Consider the following 18,094-nt stretch of genomic DNA (forward strand, 5'->3'; position numbering starts at 1 on the left):
CGTCGGCGCTGAGTTCCTGTCTCACACATTGCGGTCACCGCCTCCACCTACTCCCAAAGCGCTGCCATCACTTCCGTGTTCGGCACCCTCCCTTTCTTTCTCACTCCCCTAGCAACCGGCTTTTTCTTTTACAGGCGGCGCGCCGCTGACGCCACCACCCGGCGACTTCGGTCCCGCCCCGCGCTGGGCGTGGGCGAGCGGGCGCAGGCGCAGTGTAGCGAGCTCGCCAGAGCGCGGGAAGCGGCGCTCGGTTGGCTCTTGCAACGCGTTTTTCAACAGTGGAGGAGGTCGGTCCGGTTGGTGAGTACTCGTTCCCGCTGCCGGTGCCCGTGTCGCGCACCGAAGGGAAGCGTGTCCTTTTCCCGGCTTATTGTCTGGCAGACCCTCTACTATATCTTGTTTGTGCCACCAGGGTGGGTGGAAAGGGGCCGCCGGAGACTAACTTCCCTTCCCCATCAGTCACTGTCTTTCCTCACCTTTAAAATAATATTAGCTTTTATAAAACATTTTTAGGTAGGTAGAAGAAAAGATGCCTGCCACACAGAAGCCGATGAGATTTGGACATACAGAGGGACACACAGATGTCTGTTTTGATGATTTGGGGAGGTAAGGTGCTTGGAAAAACAAAAACAGTATTTCGGGTGTAAGTATTAGCACTTTTGTTGTTTTAAGGTAGATAAGTAGTCAACCTAAAATGACTCACCCAGGTAGAGAGAAATAAGGCTGAAATCTAAAATGGCACACATATTTTCCTTAGATTTATTGTTCAATTCGGACCGACATGGTAGAACTAGTATCTCGGAAAAGCTAGTGTAAAATCATATTTCCAGGCGAGTTGGAAAGATGTGACCTTTCCCCCGGAATTTTCTTTTGTTGCCTTCCTCTCTGCGTCCCACATTATTTTATTGTCAAATCACCTACTTGTCAAATTCAGTGGCCTGTTCTATCTTTCTGGTATTGTATCTTTCCGTGGCTTTTGTAATGCTATTTCATTTTTTCATTGTTGTTTTTAACCTTTTGACAGCTTTTTAAAAAATTAATTTATTTTAAAAATTAACATATAATGTATTTTTAGCTTTCAGAGGTCGTGGTTGGTGATTCATCAGTCTTTTTTTTTTTTTTTTCTTTTTAAAGATTTTATTTGTTTATTTGACAGAGAGGGGAATATAAGCTGGGGAAGTGGGAGAGGGAGAAGCAGGCTTCCTGCTCAGCAGGGAGCCTGATGGCCTGACTCGTCCTAGGACCCTGGGATCATGACCTGTACCAAAGGCAGACGATTAACCACTGAGCCACCCAGGCGCCCCAGTGTCATCAGTCTTAATATAATACCCAGTGCTCGTTATATCAGGTACCCTTCTTAATGTCCATCACTCAGTTACCCCATACCCCCTTTTGATAGCTTTTTTTCCCAACTTATTTCCTCTGCTTGATTGCTAAATTGTGATATTTTCCCAAAACCCTGGTCTCTTTTACCTTTTTAAGTTTCATTCCTCTGCAGTACTGTCCAGTTGTGTGGCTTCCACAGTCATTCCTGTGTTGATTCTTTCACTGAAGAATATACTTGGGTGTCAAGTCTGGTTGAGGCTAGAGGCACAGTAGTACAAAGCACAATCTATTCCTTAATTGACCTTGAAGTCTTTTTAAATCGACATACATTGAGCACAAATTAATCACAAAAGCAAATGTGTGTTTAGAAATAAGTGATAGGTGCAATGATAAGTATATTTGAAGGGAAGTTGATATAGCTTGAGGAAGCAGGGAAGGTTTCTCTGAGGGGTTGTTTCTTGAGATGAGATCTGAAGATTGAGTAGACGTTCGGGAGTAAAAAGAGATGGGGTGATGATGGCAGTGAGGTGGTAGTGGTGGCATGGTGGCATTCCAGACAGAGGGAACACTGCAAAATTCCAGTGGGGGTAGGGACCATGCTCAAAGGACTGAAAGAAAGCTAGGGATGCCAAAATGTAGAGTGTGATACGGGGGCTGATGAGAGATGAATCTGTGAAGGTAGGTAGCAGTTATCCTAGCCAGGACCTTCTGTACTTTATTAAGGAATCTTAATATGATAATATTAGAATAATGTTTATAATATATATTTATATGTATTTATATGTTATATATAAGTATATATTTATAATATATATTATACATATTATAATAATAATAGAATAATATTTTTATTCTAAAAGCAGTAGGAATATTTTAAAAATTTGAAGCAGAAACATGTGACCAGACTCTTGTTTTTGAGAAGTTACGTGGAGGATGAATTGGAGGAGTAGAAGTAGATGCAGAAAGACTGGGATCTGTATTACTCTGATAGAGTATGATGGAAGCTTGAACTAGAGAAGATGTGTATGGAAAAAAGGATACATTCAGGAAATACTTAAAAGGTAGAATCAATAGGGTGGATCAGACATTAAAGATGAAGGAGAGGGAGATGTATGGGATAATGTCTATGTTTCTGGATATAACATTTGGAGAAATGATAGTGCCATTCACAGATATCTGAAATGCTTGGAGAGATTATTTCAGAGGTAGAATGAGAGTGGAGATTAGGAGTTTACATTTGGACATTTAGAATGTTTCTTTGAGATCAATTAGAGATGTAGACAGTTGGATAAAATGGGTTGAAAGCTAGGAGAAGTAATAAATGTAAGCTAGAAACAGAAATCTATATGGTTTTTTAAAAAAATATTTATTTATTATTAGAGTGTGAGAGAGAGATCACAAGCAGGCAGAGTGGCAGGTACAAAGAGAGGGAGAAGCAGACTCCCCACGGAGCAGGGAGCCTGATGTGGAACTTGATCCCAGGACCCTGGGGTCATGACCTGAGCTGAAGGCAGACTCCTAACCGACTGAGCCACCTTAGCACCCTAGAAATCTATTTTTGCTGATGTTTCCTGGAGTTCAGGATTGAGGTCCAGGCTGCAAATCTACATGTGGAAGTTGTCAATAAGTAGATATTTAATGCTATGAACTTAGATGAAATCGCCTAGGGATAGAGTAAATGTAAAGGAAAAAGGTTCAAGGGCTAAGCTCTGGGACACTCCAAAATATTTAGAGATCAAATTGGAGAGGAAGATCCAGCTAAGGAGACTAAGAAAAGGTGACTGGAAAAGCAGAAAATCAAGAGACAAGAATGATGTCTAGAAGGCAAATGAAATAGAAGCTTTTTTTAAATTTTATTTTATTTATTTATTTGACAGAGATCACAAGTAGACAGAGAGGCAGGTAGAGGGAGAGAGGGGGAAGCAGGCTCAATGCTGAGCAGAGATCCCGATGTGGGACTCAGTCCCAGGACCCTGAGATCATGACCCAAGCCGAAGGCAGAGGCTTAACCCACTGAGCCACCCAGGTGCCCTGAAATATAAGCATTTTAAGGAGAAGGAAATAATAAAGTGGGGCGCCTGGGTGATTCAGTTGTTAAACTTCTGCCTTTGGCTCAGGTCATGATCCCAGGGTCCTGGGATGGAGCCCTGTATCAGGCTCCCTGCTCTGGTGGAAGCCTGCTTCTCCTTCTTGCACTCCCCCTGCTTATATTCCCTCTCTTCTTGTGTCTCTCTCTGTCAAATAAATAAATAAATTCTTTTTTTAAAAAAAGGGAGAGAAGTAATAAACTATGTCAGATGGTGGTGGGTCAAGTTGAGGACTGAGAATCCACCATTAGATTTAGTGATATGGAGGCACTGGATGATCTTGAGCTTTTTAAATGGAGTGGTAAGAATGAAAACCTTGTCTCAGTAGATTCAAGAAAATGGAAAGGAAGGAACTGGAGTTCGTAAGGATGACACATAAAGAGCAAGGGTAGTTGGATAGGAATTTGAGGTCAGGAAAGGTCTTTGTTTTAAGGTGAGAGATACAGTATATGTAGAGTGGGGATGATCTGACAGAGAGGGATAAGTTGATGTTAGAATAGAAAGAGGGAGAATTGCTGGAGTGGTAGCCTTCAGTAGGTGAGAGGGGCTACAGTATAGTGCATAAGGGGTAGACAGTGGCCAAAGGTAAGAGCATGGTCAAATTCACAAGTGGAAGGAAGGAGCAACTAAATGGGATGGGGAGAACATGCAGCCAATTTCTGTAGACTGCATCTGTTTTCTGAGTAAAAGAAGAAGCAAAGTTAAGAGTGGGAGGCAGTAAAGGTTTGAAGAAAGAGGAGTATATATGAGATAGATGTTCAGAAGAGAAGGAAAGCTGAAAGGCCTAGGGAAATGTTAGGTGGAATACTGGGCAGCACTAAGCCTACTTTAGGTTAGTGATCACAAATTTAAAGTGAGACCAGACAACCCAGTTATGTGTTTTTCTCTAGCTGTGTTTAGCTCTGCAAGTGCAAACTTTTTTTTTTTTTTTTTTTTTTTTAAAGATTTTATTTACTTGTTTAAGGAAGAGGGAGAAAGAGAAAGAGCACACAGCAGGGACCCTGCAGTGGTGCTCGATCCCAGGACCCCAGGATCATGACCTGAGCCAAGGGCAGAGACTTAATCAACTGAGCCACCCAGGTGCTTCAAGTACAAATTTATTAATAGGCATAGATAGGGAATTTGCCAGGTAAGTATGACACAGTGAAGAAGGGTCAGAGAGTTTGAGGATGAGGTAAAAGAGTGATCTGAAGGACAGACTGGAATCTAAGCCAGATTAGGAGGGATGTGAGAATTTGAAGGGAGTGAGAGACAGTGAGGAAGTAGTTTCAATAGATTGTAGATCCTAATAGAAGTAAAAAAATTGTTGAAGTTAGGATATTAAGGGTATAAGGTGAAAAGATAAGTGATTAGGGTGATTGAAATTGAAGTTATGAAGCAGTTGCAATATTGATAAAGACAAAATTTATGCTATGACCATGGGGGTTTGAGCATGAGGTGGAAGACAAGGTTTGGTGTAAGTCTTTGTCTAAATGGATACTGATAATACTAAGAATTACGATAGGAATAGTGTTCTTAGAGAATGACAGTGAGCCAGCCTTGTGCTAAAAATTCTTAGGGAACATGGGAGATTTCTCTAGTGATTTGTAAGTGTTTTGATAGCAGTTTTTTGCTGTTTTCTTTTTCTTTTTTTTTTTTTTTTAAGAATAGTTTGTAGCAATAGAATGGAAGTAATAGTGAAATGCAAGGGAGGCCCATCAATAGACCCCACAGGAATGTAGAAGAAAAATTAGCCACCCTTTAAGAGGGCTGAAGATGAAGCAGCGTTCTCCAAAGAAATGTTGGGAAAAAAAGCTGAGGATGGAGAGATTTTTCTGGTGCCTGACCGTGAATTTCATGAGGCCAGTGGAAGGGTCAGGGAGAGGGGGGTCAGATGAGGGACAGAACATTGCTTTGTGAGGATGGAGAATCCAGATGGTGAGAAATAACTTGGTAGTCATTGGCTTCTTGTAGTTACGTCACAAAGAGGATAAAGGCATGATAGAATTAGTCCTTACAGTGGTTTTTTTACTCAGAAACTTAACAGTGATTTTCTTACCATCCAAACCAGAGCACCTTTGGGAATGAGGAGAAAAATTTCAAGAGTTAAAATTAGTTTTTAAAATTATTTATTGATTCGCAAATTATTCTGTTTTGGTAGATCTGTAACATTTCTTTTCAAAAACTGTTTCAAAACATTTTTTCATAAAAACATTTGTGACATTAAAACATTAAAAAAAATTTTACTTTGATTTTCTAAACATTGAACATATAATCCAAACATTTACATAAATAGAATATTTTTGGTACATATTCATGTACTTTAATCATTTTCTAGCTTTCCTCTAACATGATATTGCTGATATTTTTCTGAAAAATATTTTTTTCAATATTGTCTTTTTATTTTTATTATAAAATTGGAGTCTTCCTCAGAGTTAAATTTATAGTGAGAACTTGAAGTGAGACCTTCAGTGACTTTCTTTTAGACCATAATTTTTTTTGAAGATTATTTATTTGTCAGAGAGAGAGAGAGCCCATGTACAAGCGGGCAAGCAGGGGGAGCAGCAGGCAGAGCAGGGAGCCCTGATGGATGGCAGACTCTATCCCAGGACTCTGGATCATGACTGAGTCCAACAGAGATGCTTAACTGACTGAGCCACCCATGTGACCCTAGACCATAATACTTTTCAATCAGAAAATACTCTCTTTAGGTTCTCACATACCTGGTAAGGTCAAAGCAAATTCTGTTAAATGGAAGAATCTCAATTTTTATTTATTTTGTTTTTATTTTTTGGTAAAGGTTTTATTTACTCATTAGAGAGAGAGAGAACACAAGCAGGGGGAGAGGCAGAGGGAGAGGAAGAAGCACATTCCCCACTGATCTGGGAGTCTGACATGAGGTTCCATCCTAGGACCTGGAGATCACAACCTGAGCTGAAGGCAGAAACTCAACCTTCTGAGCCACCCAGGCGTCCCAGAAGAGTCTCAATTTTTAAAAATTTATTTTAAATAGGTAAATCTTTCACCTTCAGTATTTTTACAAGTTCTGTTTTTTTTTTTAACCTGTATTCAGAGTATCCTTTTTCAGTAGTGAGGTCTTCAATATTTTTAAAATTTATTTTACTTTATTTTATTAGTTCTTTAATATTTTTAAAGATAAAATTCATCAGGTAAGTTGTGTGTGGTTTCTTTGAATGTTTCACAAATTTTAAGTGTACTTAATTTAAAATTTAAAAATTTTAAATAAAAACTTTAAAAATAAATTTATGAATATGTTCATAAATTTATACAATTGAAAAAGGAGTTCCCTCAAAAAATTCTTCTCATAGGTCAAGATATTCCAGAGTACAATTAATGAGTTTCAAAATTATATCATTCAGTCTTTTAGCTTTTAATGTACAGTTTGTTCAATTCTTATTTGCTTTTGAAGGGATATGTTTTAGTTATCTTCCTGTGCATAAGCTTTGTTTTCATTAACTGCATTTTACTGAAAGCTTCAAAGCCTTAAGTTGAATGCTTAAATTAAAAATTATTAACTGATTTTGAGCAAGATGCTACTAAGACTTAGGGAACTTGTTTCCAGTAATAATAATACCATCATTATAGGACATGTAGGTTTTATAAATTCACTCTTCATGGGGTTACTTGGTGATGGGCATCAAGGAGGACACTCGCTGTGATGAGTACTGGGTATTATACACAGCTGATGAATCACTGAACACTAGATCTAGAACTAATCATCACTATATGTTAGCTAATTGAATTTAAATTTTAAAAAGTCACTCTTCAAAGGCTCAAATATTTAAAAAATACTAAGTGATGATAGGCAGAAGAAAAAGCACCTCATGCAATGCTGAAGTATTTTTATGTATTTAATATCAGTTTGTTAAAAAAATTGTGTTGTTTTTCTGGTATAAATAAAATGATCTCAGAATTTGACAATTATGGCTTCTGTTTTAATTGGTACATTATCACAGTGCATTTGGTTATGAATTACACTTTCAATTTGAAGTACATACGTGTTTCATAGGTTTCTTAACTCAGTAATTACATTGTTTTTGCTGCAGTGCTGTGCTCAACCAAAATGTTGTATTAGTACAAAAATAAAGAATTTTATCTTTAGCATTGAACTTTTCAAATGAAGTTATATAGAATCGCCAATAATGTTAGATGTTTCACATCCACAGAATAAACTTCTAGAAGCTTTATTTTGTTTCCATGAGCTGAAGAGAAGACTAAGCCATTATTGGAATTAATCTGACTGATTCTCTATTTAAACCCTCTGATGACTTTGAAATAAAGCCAGTATCATTTAACTGTTTGAAAAATTATTTTACTAATGGCAACAACGTATTAACAGCTATAACTTTACTTCATACTTGAATTCGAAAAATTAAAATGAAAAATGAACAAAATTAATTTAGAATCGCTGTCATCTGTTTTAATGCTGCAGTGTTCTGTACAATAGCCACCAGACAGAGGTGGCTCTTTAGATTTTAATTAAAGTTAATTAAATTTAAAATTCAGTTCCTCAGTTACATGAGTGACATTTTAAACCCCACTTTAATTACTCAGGAGCCTGTTTGAGACCATTTCCATCCTTTAAGATAAAGTTCTATTGGACACTACTAAATTATGAAAAGTTCTGCCTGACAAAATGCAGACTCTGCAGCTGTAGAAGCATGGTTTTCAGGAAGTCACAAAATAACTACTAACTTACAAAGTAGATGCTCAGGTTTCTTCAGAAATTTTGTGTCTTCTGACTTCATATGGTTGGTGTTATCAATCCAGCCCCCATGATAAGCGTCAACTAACATTTTGTTCATGTTACAGTTCCAATTATCAACTTCTTGAGAAGCAGAAATGTAGTATTTAATTTTTTGTTAAATGTGTACTTTTGTTAAACTTGTAGCTTTTTTTTAGTTGCTACTGTAAGGTACTTCATTCAAAGGCATAATCAATAATAAAGTTAACATTTAGTTTTATTCCTATAGTAAATGACAAAAACACAGAAGAATGTTTAGGCAACTCTAAAAGCTCAACTTAACTATTTAACTTAACTATTTGTTGCATATATTTCTCATTAATTCCACTGTATTTCACTATAATTTGCCATTGGTACTGCCAACTGGCACCTGCAACTTCTCCCTTGCTGGCCGGCTGATTGGGTCAAATAGTCAGTAGCGACAGTAATATGAAGTCCTTACCCCATCACTACTGAGGACTAAAAGAAATCACTGTAAGGCCTCTTGACTGACTTCACTTTAGTTTTTGTTTGTTAGTCCCTATTGTCTGCAAAAGGAGGTCTTAGTTATGTTGCATCAAGTACTGTAAAACTGATGATTCACAGACCTGTAGCCTTGCAACAAACAATACATTATATGCTAATAAAAAAAAGGATTGGAATGGGGAGATGGGTTATCACTTGTCTTTTAGATTTACTTATGTGATAAAGGGAGAATTCTTTAATTGTACATGTTTCACTAGTAAACAAGATCATGGCAGAAGCTGGAAATGCAAAGAGGTCTGTCAAACCCACCTAACCAGTTTTGATGCAAATAATATTAATGTTTTTTTTTAAAGATACTACATTTTATTTATTTTTTAAAGTTTATGTATTTTTTTTTAGTGACCTCTATGCCCAACATGGAGCTCAAACTCACAACCCAAGATTAAGAGTCACAGGCTCTTCTGACAGAGCCAGTCAGGTGCCCCAATACTAATATGTCTTAAAATTTAAAAAAATTGACCTATTCTAAACCAGCTGTATGCATAAATCAGGATTGTCCTAAGCTGGGGCACCTGGGTGGCGCAGTTGGTTAAGTGTCTGGCTTCAGCTCAGTTCATGATCACAGAGTCCTGGGATCAAGCCCCGCTTTGGGCTCCCTGCTCAGCACAGAGTCTGCTTTTCCCTCTGGCTTGTGGTTTCTCTCTGTCTCTAGCAAATAAATACAAACTTTAAGAAAAGAAAAAAAAAGGAATGTCCTAGACAAAAAGACTAACGGTTCTATTTATTTCCTATAGAAGGGAAGGAATCCAAGCTTGTACACTTGCATTAAGATCATTGTAAATAGGATGACCCCCAATCTACATTTTCTTTCTCAATTTCCTGTACTGTCTGCTCTGCTCTAAGTGAACTCCTCCATATTTTACTAACTTCATATTCTGGTTCATGTGGTTTCCTCTGGAACTGCTCTTTTCACCAATCTCAGCATATCCAGTTCTACCTGCCCTTTGACTTCCCCATGTAGACACCACCTTTCTTATGAACCTCTACAGTTCTTTATGTGGCTTCTCTTTGCCATTTGCCATGTTACTTTTTTATATTTTTTGCTTTTATATGTGTCAGGACACATACCAAATGAATAAAAGCACCAGGAATATGGGTTTAAAACAAGACTTGAGAGATACAGGTGGCCATTTGATAATCAGCTTAGGATAACTGAGCTCTTGTATCCATCCACTTATTCATTCAACAAATATTTATCAAGGCTTCTATATGTCAGCTTGCTTTGTGCTAGAGGCACAGTGGTGAGCAAGGTAGACCTGGTCCCTGTTGTTGACAGAGATTACCCATTCACCTTTCTTACATTATTCCAGATAAAGAATTTTATGCCAAGGAGAAACTGTAGGGAACATTAAACTCACTTTTCGTTTTATAGGATAGGAGATTAGCAGGCCTTTTTATTAAGACCTATGTATGTAAAGTGAGAAAACATTGAGTAACACTTTAATTTTATTGAAAAGAAGATAAAGTATTCCCAAAAAATTAATAGGCCTGAAACTGGGTGACTTTTTTTTTTCTTTCCTGAAACTTGGATGACCTTTTAATGAGTGTGTTCCCTTCACAGTTACATTGTGACTTGTGGAAGTGATGGTGATGTGAGGATTTGGGAAGACTTAGATGATGATGATCCTAAGTCCATTAACGTTGGAGAAAAGGCATATTCATGTGCTTTGAAGGTATTGGAAACATTTATAGCAAACCATGAGAAGTGATACTGCTGTTTGATTTTTTATAAATGTGTAAAGAATATTTTTGTTGAAGTTTTGAATGTGCTTTTTATTTTTTTCTCTTATGAAATCATAATATTCAAATGTGTACCATAATAATACAATAAATTTCCCAAAATTTTTACAAGTAAAATCTGAATCTGAATGGGTTTATTTATTTTTTTTTAATTTTTTTTTTATTTATTCATTTGAGAGAGAGACAGTGAGAGAGAGAGCATGAGCGAGAAGAAGGTCAGAGGAAGAAGCAGACTCCCACGGAGCTGGGAGCCCGATGCGGGACTCGATCCCCGAACTCCGGGATCATGACCTGAGCCGAAGGCAGTCGTCGAACCAACTGAGCCACCCAGGCGTCCCTCTGAATGGGTTTAAAATCTGAATGAGGGGCACCTGAGCGGCTCAGTTGGTTAAGCGACTGCCATCAGCTCAGGTCCTATTGGGATTGAGCACTGCATGGGGCTTCCTGCTTGGCAGAGAGCCCATTTCTCCTTCTCCCTCTGCCTGCTGCTTTGCCTCCTCATTCTCCCTATTTCTCTGTCAAATAAATAAATAATCTTAAATAAAAATTAAAAAAATAAAATCTGAATGGTTTATTAAAGGTGATAAATGGTTTATTAATGGTAAACCAATTAAAATATTTGCAAGAAATTATACTTTTTCTTTTGAGATTTAAATGTTCCCTTTATTTCCCTTTGAGAGAAAACTCCATGGCATTCTCAGGTTTTTAGTTCACTAATTTAGACAACCATTTACACAAGAAAAGAGGAATATTTTAACTTTTTCAAGACATATACATATTTCTAATGTTTTTGGTTTTTTTAAAAAGATTTTATTTGTTTATTTGAGAGAGAGAGAGACAGAGTGAGAGAGAGCATGAGAGGGGAGGTCAGTTAGCAATAATTGCGCCTTGGATAAACCTCATTGACTACAATAGTGCCACTGTGCAAAGCTGAGAGAGGGAAGGTCAGAAGGAGAAGCAGACTCCCCATGGAGCTGGGAGCCTGAGGCGGGACTCAGTCCTGGGACTCCGGGATCATGACCTGAGCTGAAGGCAGTCACTTAATCAACTGAGCCACCAAGGCGCCCCTCTAATGTTTTATGTAAGGTGTAAATAGGGGAATGATATGTAGGTTATTTGGAGAATGGAGACATGTTTTCAGAAGACTTTTGCAAACTAAGTATCTAAAAACCACTAAGCTTTTTATTTGTGATGAATTTTAAGTTGAGTGTATTGTATTTGGGTAGAAAAAAGTATTTTCACAGAATTCATGTTTTTTTCAAACCCAGGTTCATTAAGGTAGAGGAATGAGATAGTCTTTAGATACTTAAGATGTTCTTTTTAAAATTGTCCTATATAGGGGCATCTGGGTGGTGCAGTTAGTTAAGCTTCTAACTCTTGGTTTTGGCTCTGGTGGTGGTCTCAGGCTTAGATTGAGCCCTGTGTCAGGCTCCATGTTCATCATGGAGTCTGCTTGAGCTTCTCTCTTCCTCCCTCCCGCTCCTGTGCATTCTCACATGTGTTCTTTTTCTCTCTCAAATAAATAAATCTAAAAAAAAAATGGTCATATATAATGGAAAATATATTCCCAGAAGGAAAAATAGAAATGATCAATATATATTAGATACAAGTTAAATTTCACTAATAAGCAAAGAAGTAGAAATTAAACAATTGAATTTTTTTTTTCTATCAAATTAGCAAGGGTGAAAAATATTGCTAATTCCAGTATTAGTGAGGGTTTGGAGAAGTAAGTATTTGTAAAGGAAGAACACTTTCCTATCTTTTTCCTTTATTCTCACACTACTACCTTCCTCATAACATTTCCAGCACCAGGTGTGTGGGTTTTTTCTCCTACACCAAGCATTTTCTGTAATACTGGCTGGGTGTCCTACAGTTCGGTTCAATTTGGACACTGACAGGAGTGAGCACAGACCTTAGAGTTCAGGGGCTCAGTCCCATGAGACTGACCCCCACTTCAGATAATAGTTGCAAGTAGTAGGTCCCCAGGTTACCCACAGCATCTGTCCTACTTGGCTATAAATCAGAGGATCCCACTTATTTGGAGTCAGTCTTTTGCTACAGTAGCTCACAGAATTCAGGGAAACACTACTACCAGTTCATTATGTAGTGAAATATAGAGAAAGGATACAGGTGAACAGCCAGATGAAGAAGTACATAGGGAAGGTCTGAAAGGCTTTTTTTCCCCCCATGGAGTTGGGATCCTCTGCCCTCCTGTTAATGGGGATGTGTTCACCAACTGAGAAGCTCTTTGAACCTCATACCATTGGGATTTTTATGGAGGCTTCATTACATTGGCATAATTGATTATTAATTCCATTTCCAGCCCTTCTTCCTTTCTTGGATGATGATGGGATAAGGCTGAAAGTTCTGTTTCTAATAATGGTTTGATTTTTTTTGATGACCAGCCCTCATCCTGAAGCTATCCAGGAGCCCACCAAGAATTGCCTCCTTTGAAGGGTCTTTCTATCACCCAGGAAATCTCAGGGAATTTAGGAACTTGTGTCGGGAACTGGGATCAAAGACCAAATATTAGAGCAAAAACTGCCTAGTAGTCTTATCACTTAGGAAATTTCAAGGGTTTTAGGAACTCTGCCAGGAATAAGAGGCAGAGAGCAATATGTATTTTCTATTATTTTACAGTATTGCACAACAGTTGCTGGAAATGTAACTGGGGAGTTTTAGGTTTTTTGTTTGTTTGTTTTTTGTGGGGGGAGGGGCAGAGGGAAGAGAGAGAATCTTAAGTAGGCCCCACACAGGGCTCCATCTCATGAGCCTGAGATCATGACCTGAGCTGAAATCAAGTCCCCAGGTGTGCTTAGGGAGCTTTTTAAGAAGTAAATTGAGGGATGTTTGTGTGACTCAGTGGTTGAGCTACTCGGTAGGTTGACCTGCTTTTGATTTCAGCTTGGTTCATGATCTCAGGGTTGTGGGATGGAACCCCATGACAGGCTTCGTCCTCAACAAAAAGTCTTGGGCCCCTTGGTGGCTCAGTCGTTAAGCATCGCTTTCGGCTTTGGTTGTGATCTCAGGGTCCTGGGATGGAGCCCTCCATTGGGCTCCCTGCTTGGCAGGAAGCCTGCTTCTCCCTCTCCCACTTCTACTGCTTATGTTCCTTCTCTGGCTGTGTCTCTCTCTGTCAAATAGTAAATAAAATCTTTAAAAAAAACAAACAAACAAGGAGTCTTGTCATACTCCTCTGCTCCTTGGATGGAGCTTCCCCCTCTCTCATTTGCCCCCTTTCAAATTAAAAAAAAAAAAAGGGAGTGAATTCATACTGTGTATAAAACATAGAATGCACATGGTCATTTCTGGCTATTTAGTTTGAGGAAATTCTTTTTTTTAAGATTTTATTTATTTATTTGACACACAGAGAGAGATCACAAGTAGGCAGAGAGGCAGGCAGAGAGAGAGGGGGAAGCAGGCTCCCCGCTAAGCAGAGAGCCCAACTCAGGACTCAATCCCAGGACCCCGAGACCGTGACCCGAGCTGAAGGCAGAGGTTTAACCCACTGAGCCACCCAGGCGCCCCCCCTTTTTTTTTTCTTTTTAAGATTTTATTTATGTATTTGTCAGAGAGAGCGCATGTAAGGGTAGGGACAGGCAGAGGGAGAAACAGGCTTACCACTCAGCAGGGAACCTGACATGGGGCTTGATCCCACATCCTGGGATCATCACCTGAGTTGAAGGCAGTTGCTTAACCAACTGAGCCACCCAGGTACCCTTTACCCTGAGGAAATTCTTATATTCCTTCTATTTGTGTGGTCAAGTATATTTTTAAAATTACTGTTTATAAGTTAGAACTGATTGAAGTGTCCTTCAGGAGAGAATTTGTTTTGTAAAATTTTTTTAAAAGATTTTTATTTATTTATTTGAGAGATGGCAAGAGAAAGCCCAAGGGGGGCGGCAAGAAGAGGGAGAAGCAGGCTCCCGGCTGAACAGGAAGTCCAACCAGGTCCGGGACTGGATCCCAGGACCCTGGGATTATCACTGGAGCTGAAGGCTGATGCTTAACCAACTGAACCACCCAGACATCTCTATTTCATAAATTTTGGTAGACCCATGAAATGTATTTTTATGTAGCCACAAAAAAGAGTGAGCGCTATATATCTGCAAAGATATTTACAATGAGTTGAAAAATGAAAGAGAGTTGCAGAGTAGTCTGTATTGTGTAGTCTTATGTTTAAGATAAAGGATACATATATACATAAATGTACATAAGAAAGTTAGAAAGACTTATCCCCAAAATGTTAGTGGAGATTATTTCATTAGAGTAGGGAAACTCATGCTTTGGCCAGAACAATTTCATTTTTTAAATTTTCTTATACAGTATGTATGCACTGCATTATTTGTGTATGAAAAAACTGTAAAGAAGGAAAAAAAAGGTGGTCTTGTAATAGTTTCCTAGGGCAGCTGTAACAAATTTTCACAAACTCAATGGCTTAAAACAACAGAAAATTATTGTCTCACAGTTCAGAAGGTAAGATGCCTGAAATCAAGGTGTGGGCAGGGAGAGAGCGTCTGTTCCATGCCTTTTTTTCTAGCTTCTGGTGGGTTGCCAGCTATCCTCAGTGTTCCTTAGTTGGAAGATACATCACTCCTATCTCTGCTTCTCTCTTCACGTTGCCTTCTTCTCTGTGTCTCAAATCTCCTGTCCATTTTCTTATAAGGACACCAGTCATTAGATTTAGATCCTTAATTTACTACGTGTGCAAAGACCCTATTTCTAAATAAGACTATTTTTAAAAAATCCAGGTAACTGGATTTAGGACTTAGGCATGTCTTTTGGGGGCCATTATTTAATCCACTACAAGTCTGATAGTCTGTGCTTAAATGTTTTCTTTGGCTTTAGGAATAGAGTTTATGGTACTTCATTGAAATGACTTTACCACACAGCCATGTGAAGCTGAAAATTTTACAACAGATTTCCTTTTAAAATATAATTGCTTATAAATATACTTTCTGTTTTTGGAGTCATTGGTATAGGGAAGTATGGTCAGACGTTTTGTTTGAGAACAAAGTGGAGAAAATATCACTCTCCAAAAACAGTAAAAATGAGATGAATCAACTGGTAGTAATAGTTAAAGCTTGCATAGTATTTTACATTGTCAAGGCCTTTTAACAAAGATACGGGGAAGTATGTGAAATTACCTCCATTTTATTCTTGGAAAGGTCAAAGGTCTGAAGGTCAGTTGACTCTGTTGGTAAGGAACACAGTGGTCAGGGGCGCCGGAGTGGCTCAGTGGGTCAAAGCCTTTGCCTTCGGTCATGATCCCAGGGTCCTGGGATTGAGCCCCACATCAGGCTCTCTGCTCAGCGGGTAGCCTCCTTCTTCCTCTCTATCTCTGTCTGCCTCTCTGCCTACTTGTAATCTCTGTCTGTCAAATAAATAAATAAATAAAAATATTAAAAAAGAAAAAAGGAACACTGTGGACTGGAGCTCAAGTCAACCTGTGTTTGGACCCATTCTTCTCAGTCTACTAGGGAGAAGAGTGATCTGACCGGATCCCCGATTCTTTTTGAGTGTTTTCTTTTCTTTAGCTTTACTAGTTGAGAAAGGACTGATAATGATTTGGTTTCCCAGTAGATTTGTTGGAAATTGACTTCAAAGCACATCCTTTATTCAGGTCTCTTGGGTGAGGAAGTATAGATATATACTTTAATATTTTCACATGAATGGAGGACCAGTTAATGGTTACCAGAATTCTTTACTAGATCTAACTGAGGATGCTTAGTTGGATTCCACTGAGAGATCTCTCTGCCAAGTAAAGCACAGCCAGGTTGCAAAATTCCTGTACATGCATACATATAGTTGATGTTTCTGCAGTTTTGCCAAAGAACATGTAGCATCATGTGTTGTCTTGAGTTGGTTAGTTTTTCCTGAATTCTCTTCTTGTTTTCACATTTAAGTTATTGTTAGATTAGCTTCTGATAGATTTAGTGTATTGTGGATTGTTTAATTACTTGAAGAGTAGTTACAAAGTAGGCATAAACAGTTTTTTTCACTGATTTTCCAGTAATTGAAGATAAGTATATATTATAGTTCAAATCTGAGTCATCTGTACTGTTCCTTGAACAAATGTAGACATCTTCCCCAATTTTTCTATGTAGTAAAATGTCACTGTATTACCAAGTTCCTTTTCCACTGGAGTGAGAGCAGGTGTTGTAGACAAGAGGAGGGTCTTACATATGTAAATATGACTGAGACCTATTGCTGTATGATATTTATTAATAAACTTGAGTAATTTGTTTCTTTGGCAGTTATCATTTAATCTCAATAATTGATTATGATTTATTAGAGCATGTAAGGCATTGGTAGACGATGATTTAGTCTGTCAGGACTTAGTTCCTCCTAGAGAAGTAAGTAATAAAATTAAGGTTCTAGGGCAGATACTTGACCTTTTATGATTCTTAACCAAAATCTATGCAGAGCAATGGTATCTGCTGATCATTTTCAGATCCTGAAAGTTTCTGTTCATTTAGTGTTTTTATTATTTTTAAAAAGGTTGTTTATATTTTTACTTCCAGTATAGTTAACCTACAGTGTTATATTAGTTCCAGTTGTACAATATAGTAATTCTCAACCATTTTACACTGTTCATCATTATAAGTGTATTCTTTTTAGGATCCTCTGATTCTGCTGTCTTCTTACTTAGTGTTTTTAAAGAGAAGCCATGGATTCTGCATTTAGATTTTACTTACTCCAAAGATATCTGATGATTTTATTGTGGAAACACAGTGGCAATGCTGTAGTCCAGCCATACCTTCTAATGTGCTGTTCCCTCACTGAGACTAGCTATGTTTTTTTTTTTTTTTTTTTTTTCCTGAAAAGCTCCCTTGAGTCTCTTTCATGACACTTGGGGATGCATAAAAATACTATTTAAATAATTTTCTTGTCAGAAGTAAAAGAAAATTCAGAGGCTAAAAATTTGGCTGATGAAGTGAGAATTAAATTGTGTAAAGGTAGTAAGTAAATTTTTTTTGCTAATAGGTACTTCAGGAAACTTATACATTGAATGATGATTTTTCTCTTGACATTAAGTACAATTATAAGCTTTTATGTTTTTTATAGGATTGTTAAAGTATGGAGAGACTCAATTGATTAGGATTTTTTTTGCCAATGTTTCTTTTAGAATGGGAAATTGGTCACTGCAGTATCTAATAATACTATTCAAGTTCACACATTTCCTGAAGGAGTTCCAGATGGTATATTGACTCGCTTCACCACAAATGCAAACCATGTGGTCTTTAATGGGGATGGTGGAAAAGTTGCTGCTGGATCTAGGTAAGGCCCTCTGATACCTGAAAAGGAAGTAATATTAGAACAGAATGGCCTCATTCATTGGCTTCAGTGTAACATTTTCAGTACTCTGTCCTGTGTGTGTGTGTGTGTGTGTGTGTGTGTGTGTGCGCGCGCGCACGGTGGGGAGGGGCAGAGGGAGAGGAAGACAGAATCTTAAGTGGGTTCAATGCCCAGCTCAGAGCCTGATGTGGGGCTCTGTCTCACAACCTTGAGATCATGACCCGAGCTGAAATCAAGTGTCAGATGTTTAACTGACTGAATCAACCAGGTACCCCGCCTAATTTTTATATTCAAGTCTTTAGTATAAAGGTTTTTGAGGGCAACGTTGTGCTTCTTTGTTAATTGAGATAGACTGTTTTGCAGACAGCCTGTT

General features: G+C 38.1%; 1 protein-coding gene across 2 annotated transcripts in view; it reads left to right on the top strand.

Moving 5' to 3' along the window:
• The first annotated feature begins 102 nt into the window (after window positions 1-102).
• Window positions 103-18,094, top strand: part of WDHD1 (WD repeat and HMG-box DNA binding protein 1) — a 65,020-nt gene continuing 47,028 nt past the window's right edge. Inside the window, exons 1-4 of one of the 2 annotated variants that reach the window (XM_082735059.1) lie at window positions 103-300; window positions 514-606; window positions 10,244-10,355; window positions 17,552-17,703. In XM_082735059.1, the coding sequence (XP_082591185.1) occupies window positions 530-606; window positions 10,244-10,355; window positions 17,552-17,703 (341 nt within the window). In that variant the 5' untranslated portion in view covers window positions 103-300; window positions 514-529. The remainder of the gene's footprint in view (window positions 301-513; window positions 607-10,243; window positions 10,356-17,551; window positions 17,704-18,094) is intronic. The other variant, XM_082735060.1, reaches the window with a different exon arrangement.

The sequence above is a fragment of the Mustela nivalis genome (assembly GCF_964662115.1).
Source record: "Mustela nivalis genome assembly, chromosome: 6".
NCBI lineage: Eukaryota > Metazoa > Chordata > Mammalia > Carnivora > Mustelidae > Mustela > Mustela nivalis.